General features: G+C 33.2%; 1 protein-coding gene across 6 annotated transcripts; it reads right to left on the bottom strand.

Annotated features, from left to right (window-relative positions):
• Window positions 1-5635: 5635 nt before the first annotated feature.
• On the bottom strand, window positions 5636-12653 carry LOC104892971 (two-component response regulator-like APRR2). 6 transcript variants are annotated; one of them, XM_019249533.3, is made up of 12 exons: window positions 12450-12653; window positions 11467-11657; window positions 10554-10633; window positions 9669-9735; window positions 9428-9474; window positions 9247-9324; window positions 8631-9173; window positions 8335-8475; window positions 7966-8232; window positions 7806-7874; window positions 7614-7679; window positions 5636-6268 (listed from the first exon to the last, which is right to left on the bottom strand). In XM_019249533.3, exons 2-12 carry the CDS (start codon window positions 11594-11596, stop codon window positions 6119-6121), a joined length of 1638 nt encoding a protein of 545 aa, XP_019105078.2. In that variant the 5' UTR covers window positions 11597-11657; window positions 12450-12653; the 3' UTR covers window positions 5636-6118. The 6 variants fall into 6 exon arrangements, with proteins under 6 accessions (XP_019105078.2, XP_010677297.2, XP_019105079.2 ...); XM_010678995.4 differs by having other exon boundaries at window positions 7614-7682; window positions 12450-12652; XM_019249534.3 differs by lacking the exon at window positions 12450-12653 and adding an exon at window positions 12298-12424 and having other exon boundaries at window positions 7614-7682.
• Window positions 12654-19541: the final 6888 nt, after the last annotated feature.

The following is a 19541-nucleotide window of genomic DNA, read 5'->3' as shown; positions in this document are numbered from 1 at the left end:
ATATGAAGTCAACTACCCTACTCATGACTTAGAGTTAGCCGCAATAGTCTTTGCTTTAAAGATTTGGCGTCATTATTTGTATGGGGTGACATGTAAGATATACACAGATCACAAGAGTTTGAAATACATTTTCACCCAAAAGGATTTGAATATGAGGCAAAGGAGATGGTTAGAATTCATAAAAGACTACGATTTGGATATCCAATACCATGAAGGGAAAGCCAATGTAGTGGCAGATGCCTTGAGTAGGAAGACAAGTCATACCTTAAGCACTATGGTGGTGGCAGATCAACTGTGTTTAGACTTTCAGAAGATGAATCTTGAAGTTATGCAATATGGAGAAGTAGAGAAAATGTTTAGTGCATTGACCATCCAACCCTCGATGTTTGATCAAATTAGGGAAGCTCAATTAAAAGATGAAAAATGGAAAGGATAAAGGAAAAGGTGAGGGAGGGTCATGCTGGAGACTTTGAAATTCATGAAGATGGAAGTTTAAGAATGGAAGGAAGGTGGTGTATACCCGAAGCTTGTGAAGATTTGAAATTGAAAATCATGGAGGAAGGTCATAATTCTCCATATTCGATGCACCCAGGGGGTGATAAGTTGTATAAGGATTTAAAGAAGAATTTCTGGTGGGCTCGTATGAAGTTGGACATAGCGAATTTGTTTCCAAATGCTTAACATGTCAAAAGGTGAAGAGTGAACATAAAAGACCCCAAGGAAAAGTCCAACCTTTAGATGTGCCAGGATGGAAGTGGGATTCTATTTCGATGGATTTCGTGTTGCGTTACCTAAGGGTAAATCTGGAAAGATAGATATGGGTAATTGTCGATAGGTTGACCAAGTCTGCAGTGTTCATACCTATGAAGGCAACATGGTCGATGGACCAACTAGCTAAGGCCTACATCAAGCATGTATTGAGAATACATGGAGTACCGAAAGATATTGTGTCTGATCGAGATTCTGATTTTTGTCTAACTTCTGGCAGAAGCTACAACAAGCCTTTGGTTCGAAGCTATTAATGAGTACTGCTTTTCACCCAGCCACTGATGGCCAGACTGAAAGGACCATACAAACCTTAGAAGATATGTTAAGAGCTTGTGTCATGGAATATCAGGGTTCATGGGAAGATCATCTCGATTTGATAGAGTTCTCCTACAATAACAGTTATCATTCAAGTATAGGCATGGCACCATTCGAGGCTTTGTATGGTAGGAATGTAGAAGCCCATTATGTTGGAACGATATAAGTGAAACAGTTGTACTTGGGCCTGAATTGATTGAAGAGACCGTGCAACAGGTTAAGATGATCCAAGGAAAGATTAAGGCAGCCCAAGATCGTCAGAAAAGTTACGCTGATCAGAAGCGTAGGGAAGAAGAATATGAAGTGGGCGAAAAAGTGCTTTTGAAAGTATCACCAATGAAGGGGTGATGAGGTTTGGAAAGAAAGGGAAGCTCAGCCCTAAGTTTATAGGCCCATATGATATTGGATAGAGTTGGAAAAGTGGCCTATAGACTAGCCCTACCCACTGAATTAAGCCGTGTTCATAATGTGTTCCATATATCTCAGTTGAGACGGTATATTCCAGATAAATCGCATGTGTTGCAGCCTGAAACAGTTCAAATTGATGAGAACTTGTCCTATGAAGAAAGGCCTATTAAGATTTTAGACAGTAAGGTTAGAAGTACCCGATACAAAGATGTTAAAATTGTTAAGGTGCTCTGGTCTAATCAGAAAAAGAATTTTTTTTTTGTAAACTTCCGCAGCTAACGCAGGAAACTATCAAAAGTGAGTTACTTTTGTTGTTTTATCTTTTGGGTTAATTTGTTAATTGGTTTATTTTATCTTTTGGTTAATTAGCATCTAGACTATTTATCTTGTGGAATATTCCTCTATTCTAGCTATATTATCATAAAAGATAGTTTATCCTACCTAAAGTAATTATCTTTTCTCAAAAATCTATCTTTTGGTTCCTATTCCTATTCTTATCCTATTTACCCAACTAGTATAAATAGGGGTCTCCACCCACCATATTCTTCACACCAAATTTGAGGAATAAATCTCTTTTCTAAGTTTAAACTCTCTCTCCCTCTTAGCCTACCTTCTCTATTTTCTCCCTAGTAGTTATTATTAATCAAGGTGCGTGTATATGTAGATTTTTAAATATTATTCCGCCTATATAGTATCATGTGTATAGGGTTATTGTTTGCATTGAAAATTATGTTTCGTGAGTTATTTACAATTTGGTTGAAGGTTGATAAACGGTCGAAATTAAATTGGTATTGTAATACATGTTTATTGGATAATACTAATATTTACTAACTATACATATGCCGACTTTATTTCGTCCACCATGCATGCTGCGGTGTTAGGGTCATTCACTAGCATGGTCTTGTTAATAAACTTACCATAGGTGTTGATATATTAGTTGATCCACTAATGAATTGTCTTATATATTGTTGTTTACTGCTTGGTATCTTTTGGTTTCCACTAAACATTAGAATCACTAGGTTGTTATAGTAATGATTGATTTTGCTAAATGAAGAGATAAGTTTTCATTACTAAATTCACTAAGTTATATTACTATCATGTATCCTTATGTATGAAGTTGCAAGGGTATTATTTGTGTTAACTTCTATTACGATTAAGTTTAGAAGTATTATTATTATTTATAAAGAAAGATTATTTTCAAGGATTATTTGACATAAGCAAGTTATTAATATCATGTCTTTTAAGTGGCAAAAGTTTTATATAAGAATTACTATTCTTATAAAGGAGGATTATTTCCGAAAGATTCTTCTTAGTTATATGATCTTTTATGATCACATTTATAAAGAGGCCACGGCTTGTTATTTACTAACAAGAACGGTAGCTATTATATTATTTACCCATGTACTTCTTGTATAAGTCATGTGGACAAGGTAGTTCCCCTCGTAATAGACTCATCAAGGAATACTAAACTTGTGGGGTGTGCACACTTTAGGAAAGGTACCTAGGCAAGGAAAAGGAGTTTAAGTTATATACGTTATATTATACAAGTATTCAAGGAATTTATACAAGTTATTTCAAGTATTCGAGGAAGGTTTATATGAGTATTTTGAATGTTTAGTAAAGTATTTAAATTTCCGCATATACATGTACTCAATATTTTTACTGACACGCATTTATTTTGTTTGTTTTATGGCTTTGTCCCTGTGATGATCCTTTTGGTGAGCAGATTTTTGAGGTTGATTGATGCATACTACGTATGGGGGAGCTAGTGAGGAGTACTACATAGCTTAGTTTAGTAGTTATTATTTTTATATTTCCCTTTGTCATAGTTGAAACAATAAATTTTTATTTATCAATAAAGAGAAGTTATTTTTATTAATTCCGCTGCAATTGTATAATTAGTAGTTAGTAGTTTTAGCCTTTAACGTTATCACGTGGCAATAATACTCCCAAGTTTCTCAAGTGTTTATATTAAAATATATTCTTTATAAAGAGAGAAATTTGGGGTGTTACATTAGGTTAGATTAGGGTTAGGACTTAATGATGGCAAAATCGTTAATAAAGCTAACGGTGGATTAACGACATTTAGGAAAAGGGTATATGGTGTACAATTTTTTGAAATTCATGGGTATATGGTGCATTTCTGAAATACTAAGGGTATATGTTGAATTTTTAAATTTGTCAGGGGTATTTGGTGAAAAAACCGGATAAGATAAGATAAGATTAGATAAGTTCAGATAATATAAGACAAAATAAGTTGAATTAAACAAACCCTAATTCGAACTGGGGTTTAATATTTATCTTTCGTATTCTTTTACGTATTTTGTATTTTTTTAACCTCCAAAATTAGAATTTCATAATTTTTTTTAGCATGAACCTAACCAATTTTTAGTTTTCACCATTATTGAAAAGACTATTTATTTTTCCAATCTTATCAAGGTGAAAACAAAAAAAAAAATTTGATTCCACCATGGGGGAACCAATTTTTTTCAGTTCTACCATGGCATAACCGAAATTTATTTCATTTTCATGAATAACAGTGAAAAAAAGAAAGAAAATTGAAATTTCAGAATGGGGAGGAGGAAGGAAGAATAAGAAGAAGAAGGGGTGGGGGGGCTGTGTGTGGTGGTGGTGGGAAGCTGCGGGGAGGGGTGGGCGTGGCTGGGGAGGGGAGAGGCAGGCGGGGGCGGGGGAAGAGGGAGAGGAAGGGGCTGGAGGGTGGGGCTGAGGCTACGGGAGCCTAATACATTTTTATCATATGAGTAACCCAATTAATTCATACTAGTAATGCCATTTAATATATGAGTACCTTCATTTAATTTTATGAGTAACCCAATAAATTCATACTAGTAACCCCATTCATTTATACAAGGAATTTCAATAAATCATACAAGTAACTTCATTTAATCATACGAGTAACCCCAAATGTTCACAAAAGTAACCACATTTATTCAAACGAGTAACCTCATTCATTCATAAAAGTAAGCTTATTAGTAACCTCATTTATTTAAATGAGTAACCGCATTTGCTCACAAAAGTAACTTCATTTTTTCATATGAGTAACAACATTAATTTACAATATTAACTTTTTTTTAATCATATGATGACCCTATTTAATCAAGTAACCCCAATCACAAAAATAACCCCGTTTTATTGTATGAGTAACCCCAATTTTATCGTATGAGTAACCCAATCAATTCATACTAGTAATGTTCTTTAATTTATGAGTAATCTCATTTAATCTTATGAGTAACCCAATTAATTCATCTAGTAACCTCATTCATTTATACAAGTAACTTCAATAAATCATACGAGTAATCTCATGTAGTCATACGAGTAACCCCAATTCGATCAAGTAACCCCAGTTGTTCACAAAAGTAACCCCATTTTATTATATGAGTAACCTCACTTTTATCATATGAGTAATCCAATTAATTCATACTAATAATGTTCTTTAATCTATGAATAACCTCACTTAATCTTATGAGTAACTCAATTAATTCATACTAGTAACCTCATTTATTTATACAAGTAACTTCAATAAATCATACGAGTAATCTCATTTAATTATACGAGTAACCCCAAAGGTTCACAAAAATAACCGCATTTGCTTATAAGAGTAAGCACATTTCTTTATAGGAGTGACACCATTTTACTTTATAAAGTAAATACATACTCATACAAGTAATTCCATTTGGTCATAAGAGTAACTCCATTTGGTCATAAGAGTAACTTCATTTGTTTATAAGTGTTTGTGCATAAGGGCCAACTTCAAAAGGTCATATCTCATAGCAAACTTAATATTTTGCGAAGATTCAAGTTGGATATGAAAATTTGGCTCGATAGCTTTCTAACGTTTGGTCAAAAGCTCGATTACGATGAGAAACGAGTGAGATATGACCATTTGAAAATGAGCTGACGGACTGACAATGTATCGCGCGCGCGGCCACGCATGTAACTTCCTATGTGGCCGGCTGCATATAAGAATTTGTGATAAACTTATACTATTGCGTACATCCATAGGCCCTCATTATTATGCTTTATAAATGAATATAAATAAAAGATATGTTATGCTTTATAAATGAAAATAAATAAAAGATATGTTATTACCTCGAAAAAAAAAAAGAGAGAAAGAGAAACGACATGAAGCAATCTTCAAAATATATCTACCTTTTTTCTTATTACCATGAGAGAGTTTTAATGGGAAAATTTCAAGCACTACGCCCTACAAATTAAGGGACAAGTCCTTCAGAAATAGTACCCTCCAACAAGATGTGTAGGACCTCTTTCATTCCACCAACAAGAAACAAACATTGAACAATGATGCACCACCCATCACATTCACATTCACATTCCCACCCTTTTCTTTCCATTATGATCAATCTGATCATATTTTTCCAACACCTACCCCAATATCAACTCAACTTCATGTCAGCTCTATTTACAACCACTAACACCTCTGTGGTTTCAGGATCACATACGTGGCCTTACCTCGATCGCGCGATCGGAAAATCGGCTTCAAACAGGACCATGACACTTGTCAACTGAGCTGTTGTACAGCAGCATCAGATCCTTCTTAGCTTATTTTTTCACCTTGTGGGCCCCCCTCTCACATTAATGTTCCAAGTCAGCATGGATGGTGAGGGATGATAGAGATTCCTTGCCTTGAGAGCTCAGCTAGGACACTATCGGTTGAAGGTGGTTTAAGGCCTATGGGTAATGGCAACCATGGTTTGTTTATTGCTTCCTTAACCACCTTATCAATAACCTCCTCTCCCTGCAACATCATTATTTGGGGGTTAATTAAGCATAGTCATATTAATTTTAAGATTCATAATACTTCATTCGTTATAAAATAAGTGAAACACTTCTTTATTTTATGTGAGAGTTTTTTTTGTAGAGAAGTGTTTCACTTATTTCAGAACGGAGGAAGTATTAGATTATTACTTCCAAATATTCTACCATGATGGGGCCACCATACATAGATAACTCCATTATCTATATCATCATAGCATGAGTTATAATTTTAGGTTTGTGTTTGTCACATCAATTCTTGAATATATTGCACCCAAGCTAAGTCAATTTAAGCCAGCTATGTGTATACATTTACATCAACATTACCCTAATGCATGCCTCTTGAAGAGACTCCTTCTCTATCTAACTACACATATAGGTTGACAAAAGTATCTTATGTGAACAATCAAAAACCATTTCAATATAATTTTGCATGGCATGTTGAATTGTTGATGCACTCAAGATCAGGATATATATATACGACTCTAAGATGTTGGGGAATATATTACCACATATTCTAAAACAGTATAGGTTTATAAGCGGGTTTCCTAATACGCCCTCATTGAGAGAGGATATAAACAACACAACTATTTTAAAGAGAAACTTTAACTTACTGTCATATACTCTAACAATGAAAGATTGAGACAATGTAAAAACTGATTCTGGATAGAATGAGTATTGAAGAATAATGCTCATCTTTGTTTAAGAAAAACCCGAATTTTGATGGTTTCAAGGACCACATTACCAAACAGGCCTAAAAGGTATCAGTCATGTATGATAAGCCATTTTCTAGGTTGTATATAATCACACATTCATTTATGACACATATATTACGTAGAAGACCAATATATTTGTCCTAATAAAAATTCAGCATGTGCTGCTGCTCATCTGCACCGCGCCAAGTATTAACCTATGGGTCCTGTATTGTACAAGTAGTACTTTGTAGTTTAGAGGGAAAAAGCATGGTATTGGTTGTTGGGATTCAAGTACAAGATCTTAACTTTCCTAATTTACTATCACCGAACAACGGAAAAAAAACTTAGATAAAATTCTGAAAGAGGCTGCTAATTTTGTGGTTTAGATCAATAGGCGACACACAAACAAATGATGTCTCTTCAACATCAATTTCTAACAGGACAAGACATTAGAAACAATAATATAGGTATGGAGGTCAAACAATGAACAATAATACAAGTCCATAAAAAAGAGGAGTGAAGATTTTGGCCCAGCGAGCCCCTGAATGGTCATTTCTTGGAGGCACATTGTAGGCAACAAGAGTTAGTACAGACCAGAAGAACATTGTATAATGGAGGGAAAAATTAAGTTACCGGGTTAATATCAGCAGAATTCTTCCCATAGCTATCAGGACTGTGGAACCCATATGCACCTTGTACCTGCTGTCAAATGAAAGTTAAATTTAACCAACTATTATGATTTATGTACATATTTATGATATGATAATTACTTTACATGGAACAGTAACAATATGATATTGCATGAAGAACACAAATGCAACTCACTTGAGGAAATGCCGAGGTTGGGCATGAGGGAGGCGGCATCACAGGGCACCCCCATGCATCTGCATGCATCTGAAACAAAAATAAAGGTAACAGCACGTCACAACTTAACCTGGTATTATATTATAAGTGATTGGCTTTCGAAGAAAGCAGATTCTTTTACCGCAGGGTAAGGCTTCCAAGGCCAATTTTCAGCGGGCTGCCAAGGGTAGCTTGGGGGGCCCCACATCGGGTAGCCATGAGGCTGACAACCCTGCTGTCCCCACATTGGGTAGACTTGCCCAGATGTGAATGTATGATTGGTGTGATAGGGAGGGTATGCCATCACTGGTCGGTGAGAGTAGTAATTCCTTTGCATCGAATCTCTAGGGTGCGGCCACCTTCGTTCTTCTTGCTTAGGCAAAATGTGTCGTCTATGCATTCTATATTTCTGCAGGAAAATTTTACTAATATGTTTTAACTACCAGCAACAACAAAAAAATCCATCAGATAAACTAATTTTTGGACCAGAAGTTTGTGAACATTATAATACCTGGAGATGACTAGCTATGTTATGTCTAGTCAGTCCTTCCACTTTCATCAGCTCTAATATTCGAGAAGGGATGGCTTGATCTACACCGAGTTGCTCTACTGCTTGCACAAATCTCTTATGAAGATCAGGTGTCCAGTCTACCTGAACGAAGTGATCACGTATATAAAAACTCAATCCTTATATTATATGACTACAATTACAAATAACATACTTCCAAAGAAAGCAACAAATTACTCATGATTGTAGATGAAAAGTTATTAAATACAAGTTTATAAATAAATTTGTCCCATTCATACCTTTAATTTTCTCCGGCTACCCTTTGTTCCACGTACATTTTTAGATTCTTTATTTGAGTTTCCACTATTCAGACTAACATTAGCATCTTCTTTGTCATGTGACTGAGGTACAGAAATATCGGTGCCCCTTGACCCATCACTACGATCTTCCTCCTCTTTAATAACTACTACAGAAGTTGGCTGAGGTGGATCCACCTCCATTTTGGCAGATGATTCGCCATTATATGTATTGTCGACAGATTTGGTTTCCTCGTCACATTCCCCACCCTCCTTGATGGGGGAGCCGTTGGTTTGATCTGGATAGTCTCCATCATCCAAGGATCTTCCACTTTGTTTTATTTGGGGAGTTGAAGGAGCAGGGAACTTATCACCAGAAGCTGATTGGTCATGATCACGTTGGTCCACTTCTGTGTCTATCATAGGTTTTTCGGTGACTTGTGTTTGTGTTGCTATATTTTGTTGCTGAATTTCCAAAATAGATCCCACAAATTCTTTGACAGAATCGACTGATTCCGACTTCGCACTTCCACTGGTGTTAAATGCCTGTCAAATTGCAAGAAAGAAATTCAGCAATTTCTTCACAATGATAAAGTCTGTCACCTAAGGGGGTCAGTACCTTATGAACTACATGCTGCCATATATTTCGGAGTTTTTCTTCTGATAGTGGCTTTACAAGAAATTCAACTGCACCAAGCTGCCATTTCATGAAAAGGAAGGATGAATATGTTTGAGATCTCAGCTAAGCAAACTTAAAAACGCCAAATGACAACATAATTGCCTCTGATTAGAAACACTACCGCTATACACTTCATCATGGTGCTCAAGCAGCGCTCTTTTGATGTCACTACAACCAGGGAATTGCACTTTACATCATTAAGATATGAATTTAATGTATAGGACAAAGGTATTGGAAACTAGAAAATTTGCTTGAAATACAGATGCAACTTTTGATTAGTTCACGATCATGAACACATGTTCGAGTTCGTGACAAGCATGCAAAAGAATCTGAAAATAATTGACATAAAAAATAATGCTTACTGATTGTTGGAAGATCCTTTGCAGTTTCCAGAAAGTTGCATCTCCCATCACGATTGTCTATACTCACCTGTTAAGACCGAAGGTAATAATAATTCTGTTGGTAACAAATTATATATAATAAGGGAACAAAACATAGAATTTATATAACTGCAAACTCATGGACATTTTGAGATCATTAACACATAATCCATAATTTAAGAGGAGATGCAGTGGCTAAATGGAATTACTATTTCAATGTTCAACCTTAATACTCCCTCCATTTTTTTACTTGTCTCAATGTCTGTCTTCATGAAAATTTTCTTTTTAAGATTTTAACAATGCATAATTAAAGATGTTAATGCTCAAAGGTTCATTAACTTTTAAATATTATTCAAAATGCCTTGGGCTTGTTTGGTTGAAGTTGGGAAGCATAACTTCTCATGAATTTGCATTGCCCATGAAATTTTATTTCCTAGGAAGTACATTTTTTTGTTTGGTTAAACATGGAAAATTCTATTTCCCATGGGAATTTCCACTTACCTAGGGAGGCGTAGGTAAGTTATTTCCTCCATTTTGTAGGAAATAGAACTTCCTAGGAAGTTCTACTTCCCATGTTTTTCAACCAAACAACAACACATATATTTACTTCATAGGAACTCTAATTTCCCATGCATTTGAAGGTTAACCAAACAAGCTCCTATTTAAAGATATTAATGGCCAACGGTTGGTCTTGGACACTGTGCAAAAACTAATGTAGCAAGTAAAGAGAAATAATACAGCAAAATTGAAAAACAAATGGTGTCCTAATATAAGAGAATAAGTGAATAGCTTTCAAGTTGTACGTTCGTCTTTCAGACTAACAAATGAAATATGTTACCATCCTATCAAAAAAATGAAATATGTTACCTCTACAATGGCAACGTGGAAGCTCTCATTTTTGCTTGAGATTGCACATAAAGCTTCATGCTCACTGGCAAATGCAATAACTAGGCAGAAGAACTTCACATTGTCAATTTTTGGAAGAAAAATGAGAAAGAAACTATGCGGATAATTTACACAAAAGTTAGCCGATAATTTTTTTTAAAAAGAAACTTGCATAAGTGTTCACAAAAAAAGGACTTAATACAGTTCGAATTAATGCTAGCAGAAAAATGTCCAATGTATTGATAGCTTTGCCTCCTTCATTTAGCTCAACAGTCTTTAAGTTTGAACAAATAATTGGTCACAGAAGACAAATAAAATAATTACTTGTTATAGCATTATTCATGGAAGCACAAAAATCTTACTTCAAAGAGAAGTGCAAACCAAATTTGCTCAAAGGTTAAAATATTTCTACTAGATACCAAATCAAGGTAAGCAGTTTGTTAAAAGAAATTAATAATAAATGGACCAGCGTATACGGCATATGAATAACCAAAACAGAACTACCCAATTAATGAGTTCAAAAGGGTGGTTCTCATATTTTCCTTTTATGTCATAATAGCACAGAAATTTGCAGACAAATAAGATGGGCTTAAAAGAAGCAAGACAACTCTATTTTTTGGTGTATAGAAGAGCCAAAGGGCGATGGCGATAAAGGAGTATGATATTAGGTTTCGCACACCACCTCTACAAGACTTTACCAACTAAATTCGCCACCATCCACAAGTAAACAACTCTAATACATAATGTTATATACTAATTACTATGTAACTTCGGACGGGGAAACACAGTCTGGTATTGTATCAGACTTCGGCTTCTATGAAATCTTATGACAAGGATCCGACCTGGGTACTTAAGATCGATAAAATAAAGAGTTCGAAGTAAATACATGTCTAACCTATATACTCCATTTCCTCAAGCTTGGATTTTATCTCAGCTGCAGAATCTGTGTCCTCATCAAGAAGTAGGATCTTAAGGCCTTTGGGAAAATTCTTCCACTCCAGTAAATCATTGGCAGTGCAAACCATAGCTGGTTTCGCATCGTTTAGCAATGTGGAAATTCGATAATTAACCACATATAAATCAAATCTGCAACATTTTATGCAAGTAAAATCTTAATGATTACTATACTAGCTATACATTCGTGCACAATAATAACAAAATAAATAACATATGAGCAAAAAATTATGACATACAAACTAACTTAACAATTTCCACAAAAGGTTCACTTATTCTTAGATCATTACTGATCAAGTGCAGGGTTTAGATATACAGTACTATATCCTATAGTAGTAATCAGAGAAATGAAAAAAGAAAAAGGAAACTTTTTTTTTGAATTTTAAATAAATAAAAAAAACTAAATATGTGGAGGAGCAGAAATCTTACTGACACAAATTTAAAAGCTTCACAAGACTCACGAGAAGAATACAAAGATGATTATTAATAAAGTGCATAAAAAAGAAAAATAAAAAAAGAAAAGGTAACTTGTACCATGCAAAAGACAGATATAATTGAGACAGATCATACTCTCAAACCAATGCTCTTATATTACAGTTATCTAAATAAATATCTACAATTTTGTAATTTTTTTTCTAAGATAAACAAGATCTTTCAGAAAATTTACAGAGAAACTAAATTCCCCAGTAAAAATTTGAAGAACAAAGTCATGTAAGATCTTTAAGACAGTAGAAAAAATGAGTGAAATCAAAGAAAAAGAAGCAGAAATTACATTTATAAGGAGGGAGAAATGAAATGCATGCAACTGTTAATCAAGAATAGAATGTTAGATAATTCCAAGCTAAAAAACGTAATGTTGTTGAGAACATTCACAACCAAAAATATTCTTAGAAATGAAGATAAAAAAAAAGTGCAGAACTTTACCAGAAATACAAATGGAAAAAGGAGCTTTAATATTGTCAGCGATATGATATCCTTTATACTTGAGGAAAAGAAGAAGAGATAAGAGAGAATTTGAAGCAATATGGTGGTTGGGGTCTTCAGTCTTCTTCCCTCTTATACTTTGATGCTTCACTATTTCTGTATTAAGACCCCAGGACCCCGTAGAGAGAATACAATTGACACGGAAATCTGGGGTTTTAGACTTTTTTGCACGCTCAATGTCACAGCACTCACATGAGAGAATAGAGATAGTCGTATAGGGTGCGCACAGTTTAGTTTAGTTCAATTCAGTTCAATTTAATTATTTTTTAATTCAGTTTATTTTATTTTACCTTTTTTTAGTCAGTCTAACTATAGTCGTAATTTAATGTGTACTAGGTGGATGGTTATTGTATGATATAATCAGGTTTCATATGAAATAATATATTTTTCATATAGTCATTTTTTGTATGATATATTTAGTTTTTTTTGTTATCCCACCTCCCAACTTCATGGTCGGGAGTTCGACTCTCATTAACCTCAAATTTGGGGTGTTTGTGGATATTTGTTTGGGTATAAACCTCCACTTTTCAGTCTCTGGAAGTTTTCTTATGGGTTGGGATCCCTTGTTATCTCCTAACTCATGAGAGCCGAGACTACTTGACCAGTTAATTGCTGAATAAAAAAAAATAGTCAGATTTTGTGTGATATTAATTTGTTTGGGTTCACAATGAATTATTGTAAACCTACCAAAGATTTGTTGTTAGCGAGTTGATGCCATGTTCTATAGGACGTTTTTTAACAGGCCGGTCAAGTTAATTTGAGGTCAGTTCAACTTCAATTTGTTAATTTCTCTTACAAATTTAGTTTAGTTTATACATGTAAGTCCAAAAGAAACCTAATTTCATAATCATGGATAAAGGACACACTACGAACCGTAATGATTAATGAAAATTATCCATCTCACTCAAGTTATTTGAATTTGGCTTGAAATGTTAATGAATTGAATAGAGCTAAGTTTAACTTGAGAAGTTTTTTAAATGAATTTAAACTTTGTTTTCTATTTTATTATACATATTGAAAACTTCTTAGTTTCAAAAATAATTATGAATGGAATGAGTTTGATATTTTTTTAATTTTATCATACAACTTACAATATATGACTTTTAATTATAAAATTCAAAAACTGATAGTAATATTGAATGAGCCCTTAAAAATCGTACTTAGTTAATAAATCATAATTGAGAATCATAAAACCATTATTATTATAGAAAAAATGGCATACATAATCTTAGAGTCTTACACAAGACCTCCTATAAGGACCTATCTAAAGTAAATAAAACCTAAAGGTGGATGTCATTTAGCTTGGTTGGTAAAGTATTGTAAGGGTGGTAGTGGTACTAAATACTTGGGATCGAATTCCGTCTACATCATTTCCACTTAGTCATTTACTTACACACAAAAACTTTTCATAAATCTAATAAAAGAATTCTACGTACCTTTTCTAAGATCTATCAATATTACATACTACGAGACCTCAAATCTCCTACGATATTATTCTTATTTTATAATATTGACATATACAATCTTGTTTATTAGAGATTTTTTTTTGTTAATCTGCGAATTTTTCGTATTTAAGACACATATTTATTATACAGTAATATTGAGGTACTTTTGTTTTACAAGGTTATTCCTTATTAATAATACATAAAACTTTTAACTTTAATATCTAATGAATGTAAAACCGACTAACCTAATATAAGTTTATTTTTTAAAAAATGGTCGAAGTAAATAGGAGTTTAAGATAACATTTTTTTATTTTATTTTGATAATAGTATAGTGTTTATGCAATAGAGCAATTAGTTTATAAGGTTTTTTGAAAATAAAATTCCCGTTATTATCTTTCTTTTTTAGGGGTACATTCATGTTCTTATCTAAAAGAAAGGAAAACAAAAAAATTTCTTTTTTTTAGGGAAAAGGAAAGATGATATTTAAGTAGTAGACTAGGACTAAAAGGCAGGCATTACATTTAATGCATACGAGCATAGACTAGTCTTTTGAAGTTGGTTTTCATTAACAGATTTATCTTTGGAAGTGTTTTCATTAGCATAAACTTCTCTTCTGCTATTTAAATCTTAAATCTAATATTATTTTTTGGAAGTATCTCTATTGAAAAGCTCTTCAACACTTTTTTTCTTTTTGAGGAGAAAGGTTCTTCAAGACTTCAAACCGCAAGTTTGTGCCTTTTTCTCAGAAGCTTCTCATTTACATATTTCAAAATTGTCTTAATCAAATGATAAACTTTATTGGCCCTATATACAAGCCCATGTCAGAAGAGAGAATGATCACATACAATCTCTCTAATTCTTTAATTAAGTAGTACTTGGTCTAATGGTAAGGAGAGCACCCTTCCAACCTCAAGGTTGGGGGTCCAATCCCTACTAGAGGTACTTTGAGGGTAGGGATTCCCTTACCTTTCCCCCCTACTCTCAAGTGTCTGGTCCATTAAGACCCGAGATATGGGACAAATTGTTCCTAACTCACATGTGGGACAAACTGTTCCTAACTCACATGTGGGTTATACTCTTAACACTCCCCCTCACATGTGAGCCACCTTAATCAGTAACACATCGATCTATATGTTAGTCATTCTCTTTCATTCTTCAATGTGAGACAAACTATCCCTAACTCACATGTGGGCTATACTCTTAACCTCAAACTTAAATATTAAAAACAGTAAAGTCATGTGAGACAGCACACATTGGTATATAGAAGCATATTTTTGCTTATGATACTTCCATCTTTTTTTATGAGTTAGACTAATTCCCTTAAACACACTTGCGCAGATATTAATATTAACCTTAATATAATATTAATACACAAAAAGTATAAAAATTGATTTTCTGAAAATATTCTTTGAGGCAAATTTAACAAGATATCACATGACTGATTTTTCCTTAAGTATAAATCACAAAAGCTAATGAAAGTCATATTGTGAACAATGCTAAAGTCAAAATGAGTCTTCTAATAAAAAGGAAAAATTCACAAGAGGGGCCCAACTATTATCCATTTTCTTTTATAAGTCCCGACTATGAATTATTACCTACGTATCTCAAGTTTACTATCTTGTGATTTTCATAGGTCCCGAGTTACTTATAATCGGTTTAGAAGGCGCGTATTTTAAACGTTTATCATCTTCAAACACTTCCAGCAAACTGAGACAAACATTTAAAAATCTTGCCTTCTAAACCGCTTATAAGTAATTCACAATCTATAAAAATCACAAGATGGTAAACTCTGCAAGAAATAATCTATATTGAAACTTATAAAAAACGTAATAATATGACCCCTCTTGTGAATTTTTCCAATAAAAACCGATGAAGTATACACGGAGAATGTGGCACACCTCTATTGGCTCGCTTAGCATCCTACAATTGGCCAGACTCGATCATCCCACATTCCCAACCGAATGAAGAGCTAGAACCGACTTTCATACGTTTGAGAGTTGTCAAAAGAGATAGGAATACGTCCCTCTTGAAGCTCGAAGATCAAGAGATTGTGGGAATGTTCTCAGTTCTCTAGCTGCCAAATGGATACATTTTTTGCTATAAATAATTAAATACTTGTATAATAAATCCTGTAAAACCAAGCTCACTAGCTCGCTCTCTTTGAGTCTCTATCTCAGATATCCTCTCCACTAAGTAACAAAGTATACGCCCTTTGTCAAGATCTACTAAAGTCTGCCCGTGGTTTTCTGCCTATTAATAGCGTTTTCATGTTCTTCCAAAAAAGCGTTTTCATGTCTAAATTTCTGCGTTTGTAATTATTTGCACTATGTTGTTATATTATTTTCTTGTCTAGTTTATCATATACTTCCTCTGTTTCTTTTTAGTTGCAACAGTTTGACTTTCACGCTTGCCAATGCATAATTTCAACCATCAATAAGTTTAACTACCGATAAACAAAAATTATGAAAAATATATATTCAAAAAATATACATTCAGACGAATCTAACAAGATCCCACATGAATATGTTTTTCCTTAACTATAAATCACCAAACATAAACTAAGTAGCGTTGGTGAATAGTGTAAAAGTCAAACCGTTGCAAGTGAAAAAAAAAGGAGGAAGTATGTAGTTCATTTTTTATCACCAAACCCTTTCTTCAAACGAATTGGGCACTTTGCTTAATTTCTCTAAGACACCAAGTAGTATAATTCGGTCTAGACTATACACAAAGGAGTTGTAAAAGAACAAGAATATGGTCATGTTCTTTTGGACTTATTTTCACTTTAGTTCAGCGCAGTTCAGTTTAGTCAAGATAAGTTTTGTTCAGCCAAAATAAGTTCAGTTAGTTTAGTTCAGCCAAAATAAGTCCAGTTTAGCCAAAATAAGTTCAATTCATTTCATTCTTGTCTAATGTTGTAATTATTATTTTTGTTGTCAATATTACTACTACTACTATTATTATTATCATCATTATTGTTATTATTATTATTATTATTATTATTATTATTATTATTATTATTATTTATTATAACAATGAATTTGTTCTTTTTTGTTTTTTTGTTGATTTTCATTATTTTTTATTATTGTTTTTATTAACATTATTATTTATTATTTATTACTTATTACTTATTGTTTATTATTTATTGTTTATTATTTATTACTTATTATTTATTATCTATTATCTATTATTTATTATCTATTATCTATTATCTATTATTATTTTATTATTTATTTTATTATTATTCATTATTATTTATCAATTATTATAATACTCGGTAAGTATTGATGATATTATGTTAATACAATTCTGTGCAGTTTAGTTCTGCACAATTTAGTTTAGTTCAGTTAAAATAAGTTCAAAAAAATAGGACATATATATGTATTTTATAATATTTTTTCTTCTAGAATGACCCTTACTTTTTTTATTGCTAAAATGACCCTTATTCATTGGACATATATTCTATTAGAAATCCTAAACATTAAAAAACTTGAAGATATTTTTCATTGTGACGTAAATTTATTTTCAAAATTTGTGTAAAGTACAAAGTACTCTATAGTTCCTCTATTATTTTTTTATATATATTATAACATTTGAATTTGAACTTTTTTCACATATCTATTTGACCATTATTTGTGATTTATACAAAAGGGGAAAAAATATAGTCATATGAGATCTTCATAAATCCGTCTTGATAAAGATCCTAAAATATTTATTTAATTAATATTACATATATAATAATTAAAATTATTGACAGTCATCTATACTAATATATCAACAAAACGTTCTTAAGCAAGTTTAACATGTCACGTGACACTCTCCTTTTTGTTGTTTCATTCCATGTTATCCTTATACATATTTAAAAAATTAGAAACATATTCCACACAATATTCAACTAGATAACCTCAAGTCGGGTTGGAAATGATAGGAAACAAAAAAAAGGAAAAACCCTAGCCGCCCTCCTCTCTCTTTTCTCTCTCAAACCCTAGCCTCTCCTACCTTTTTTCACCAATTAGGGCCTGTCATGGATGATTCCATCCATAGTAAACCCCCTTTTTCCTAATTTTATTTTCAGCTTTTAGTTCATTTATTTCTTGTTTTGTTAAATAAAATAGTCTCTCTATATGAGATTTTCCTAAATCCTGTTATGGGGTTTTTAGTCTCTGTTGTGGAGGTCTCCTTCTCCTCTATGGGAGTTGTGAGTATGGTTCTTTTGTCTTCAAGTAGGAGAAATTGTTCTCATTGTTTGAAGTTCGACACTAAACATGAAGGTATTGAAATCTCGGATGCGGTCAACATGACTAGATCAAGAATGTTCTTCCCAAACTATGTCATAATGATAGACTTCCTCAACAATAGCTGCTTGATTCAGCAAATACAAGGGGGTTGTGTTGTATTGCTCGATCTGGTTCATTGTAGTTTCTTGGAAGATGAATTTGATGTAACCTTGTTTGATTGGATTTTGTTTTTCTTTAATACCTATTGTAGATGCCGTTTGGCCTTCAATTAAGAGTTCGTATTGTGTCGGACTCGTCCGACACAATATTCTCGTCGGACGACGACTTCAGTTAGAAGCACTTGTGCTTCAGTTAGACTTACTTGAGTTTCAGTTGGTCTTTATTTTTTTTAGGTAGTCTTCATTTTTGCTTCAGGTAGTCTTCATTTTTTTTTCAGGTAGTCTTCATTTTTTTTCAGTTGGTTCTTCTGCTTTAGTTAGACTTACTTGGGTTTCAGTTGGTCTTTATTTTTTTCAGGTAGTCTTCATTTTTTTTCCAGGTAGTCTTCATTTTTTTTCAGTTGGTTCTTCTGCTTCAGTTAGACTTACTTGGGTTTCAGTTGATCTTTATTTTTTTTTCAGGTAGTCTTCATTTTGTTTCAGTTGGTCCATTATTTGTTTCAGTTGGTATACATATTACGAAACAAAGTCCAACTGAAATAAAACAAAGTCCAACTGAAAGAAAACAAAGTCTAACTGAAACAAAACAAAGTCCAACTGAAACAAAACAAAGTCCAACTGAAACAAAACAAAGTATAACTGAAACAATACAAAGTCCAACTGAAAACAAAACAAAACACTAACCTCTGCTTTCTCTCACTTTCTCCTTCTTCTTCATTATTAAACAACACAATACAAAATTCTTCTTGACAACAAATGAAAACATCTGCTACTTGTTTCTGAAACGTTTCAAGTTCCAATTCTTGATTTGTTGGGTCGATCATGTGAACCCTCCATTGTATATTTGTATTCATTCCAAAGTTCCACTATCGAAACCATCTATCAATTTGGAGATTCTATATCTGATACATGCAATTTTATACGAGAACATCCAAACTCCAACTTTGCAAATTTACCATATGGGGAATCTTTCTTTCACCAACCAACTGGTCGTTGTTCTAATGGACTTCTCATCATTGATTATATCAGTAAGTTTGCCTTTTAATCAACTTGTTTTTGTCAACGGACTTGATGAAACATGGCAATCTGTAGCGGGCATTTCTCAGAAAAGTATTGGTGAAGATATGGGTGCGTAAATGGTGTTTGTGGGATGCGACGGAGTTAGTGGTGGTTGAGTGAGAAGGAGGGAGGGGT

This window comes from Beta vulgaris, chromosome 5 (genome assembly GCF_026745355.1).
Source record: "Beta vulgaris subsp. vulgaris cultivar EL10 chromosome 5, EL10.2, whole genome shotgun sequence".
NCBI lineage: Eukaryota > Viridiplantae > Streptophyta > Magnoliopsida > Caryophyllales > Amaranthaceae > Beta > Beta vulgaris.
This window is presented reverse-complemented; position numbering and strand designations above follow the sequence as displayed.

Coding starts and splice junctions, on each gene's coding strand:
- LOC104892971 (XM_010678995.4), bottom strand. CDS start 11,596: ATGGTTTGCACTGCCAATGATTTACTGGAGTGGAAGAATTTTCCCAAA. Junction 9,475..9,668: donor AAAGGATCTTCCAACAATCA/GTAAGCATTATT, acceptor CCCTGGTTGTAG/TGACATCAAAAGAGCGCTGC. Junction 8,233..8,334: donor ACATAGCTAGTCATCTCCAG/GTATTATAATGT, acceptor ATTTTCCTGCAG/AAATATAGAATGCATAGACG.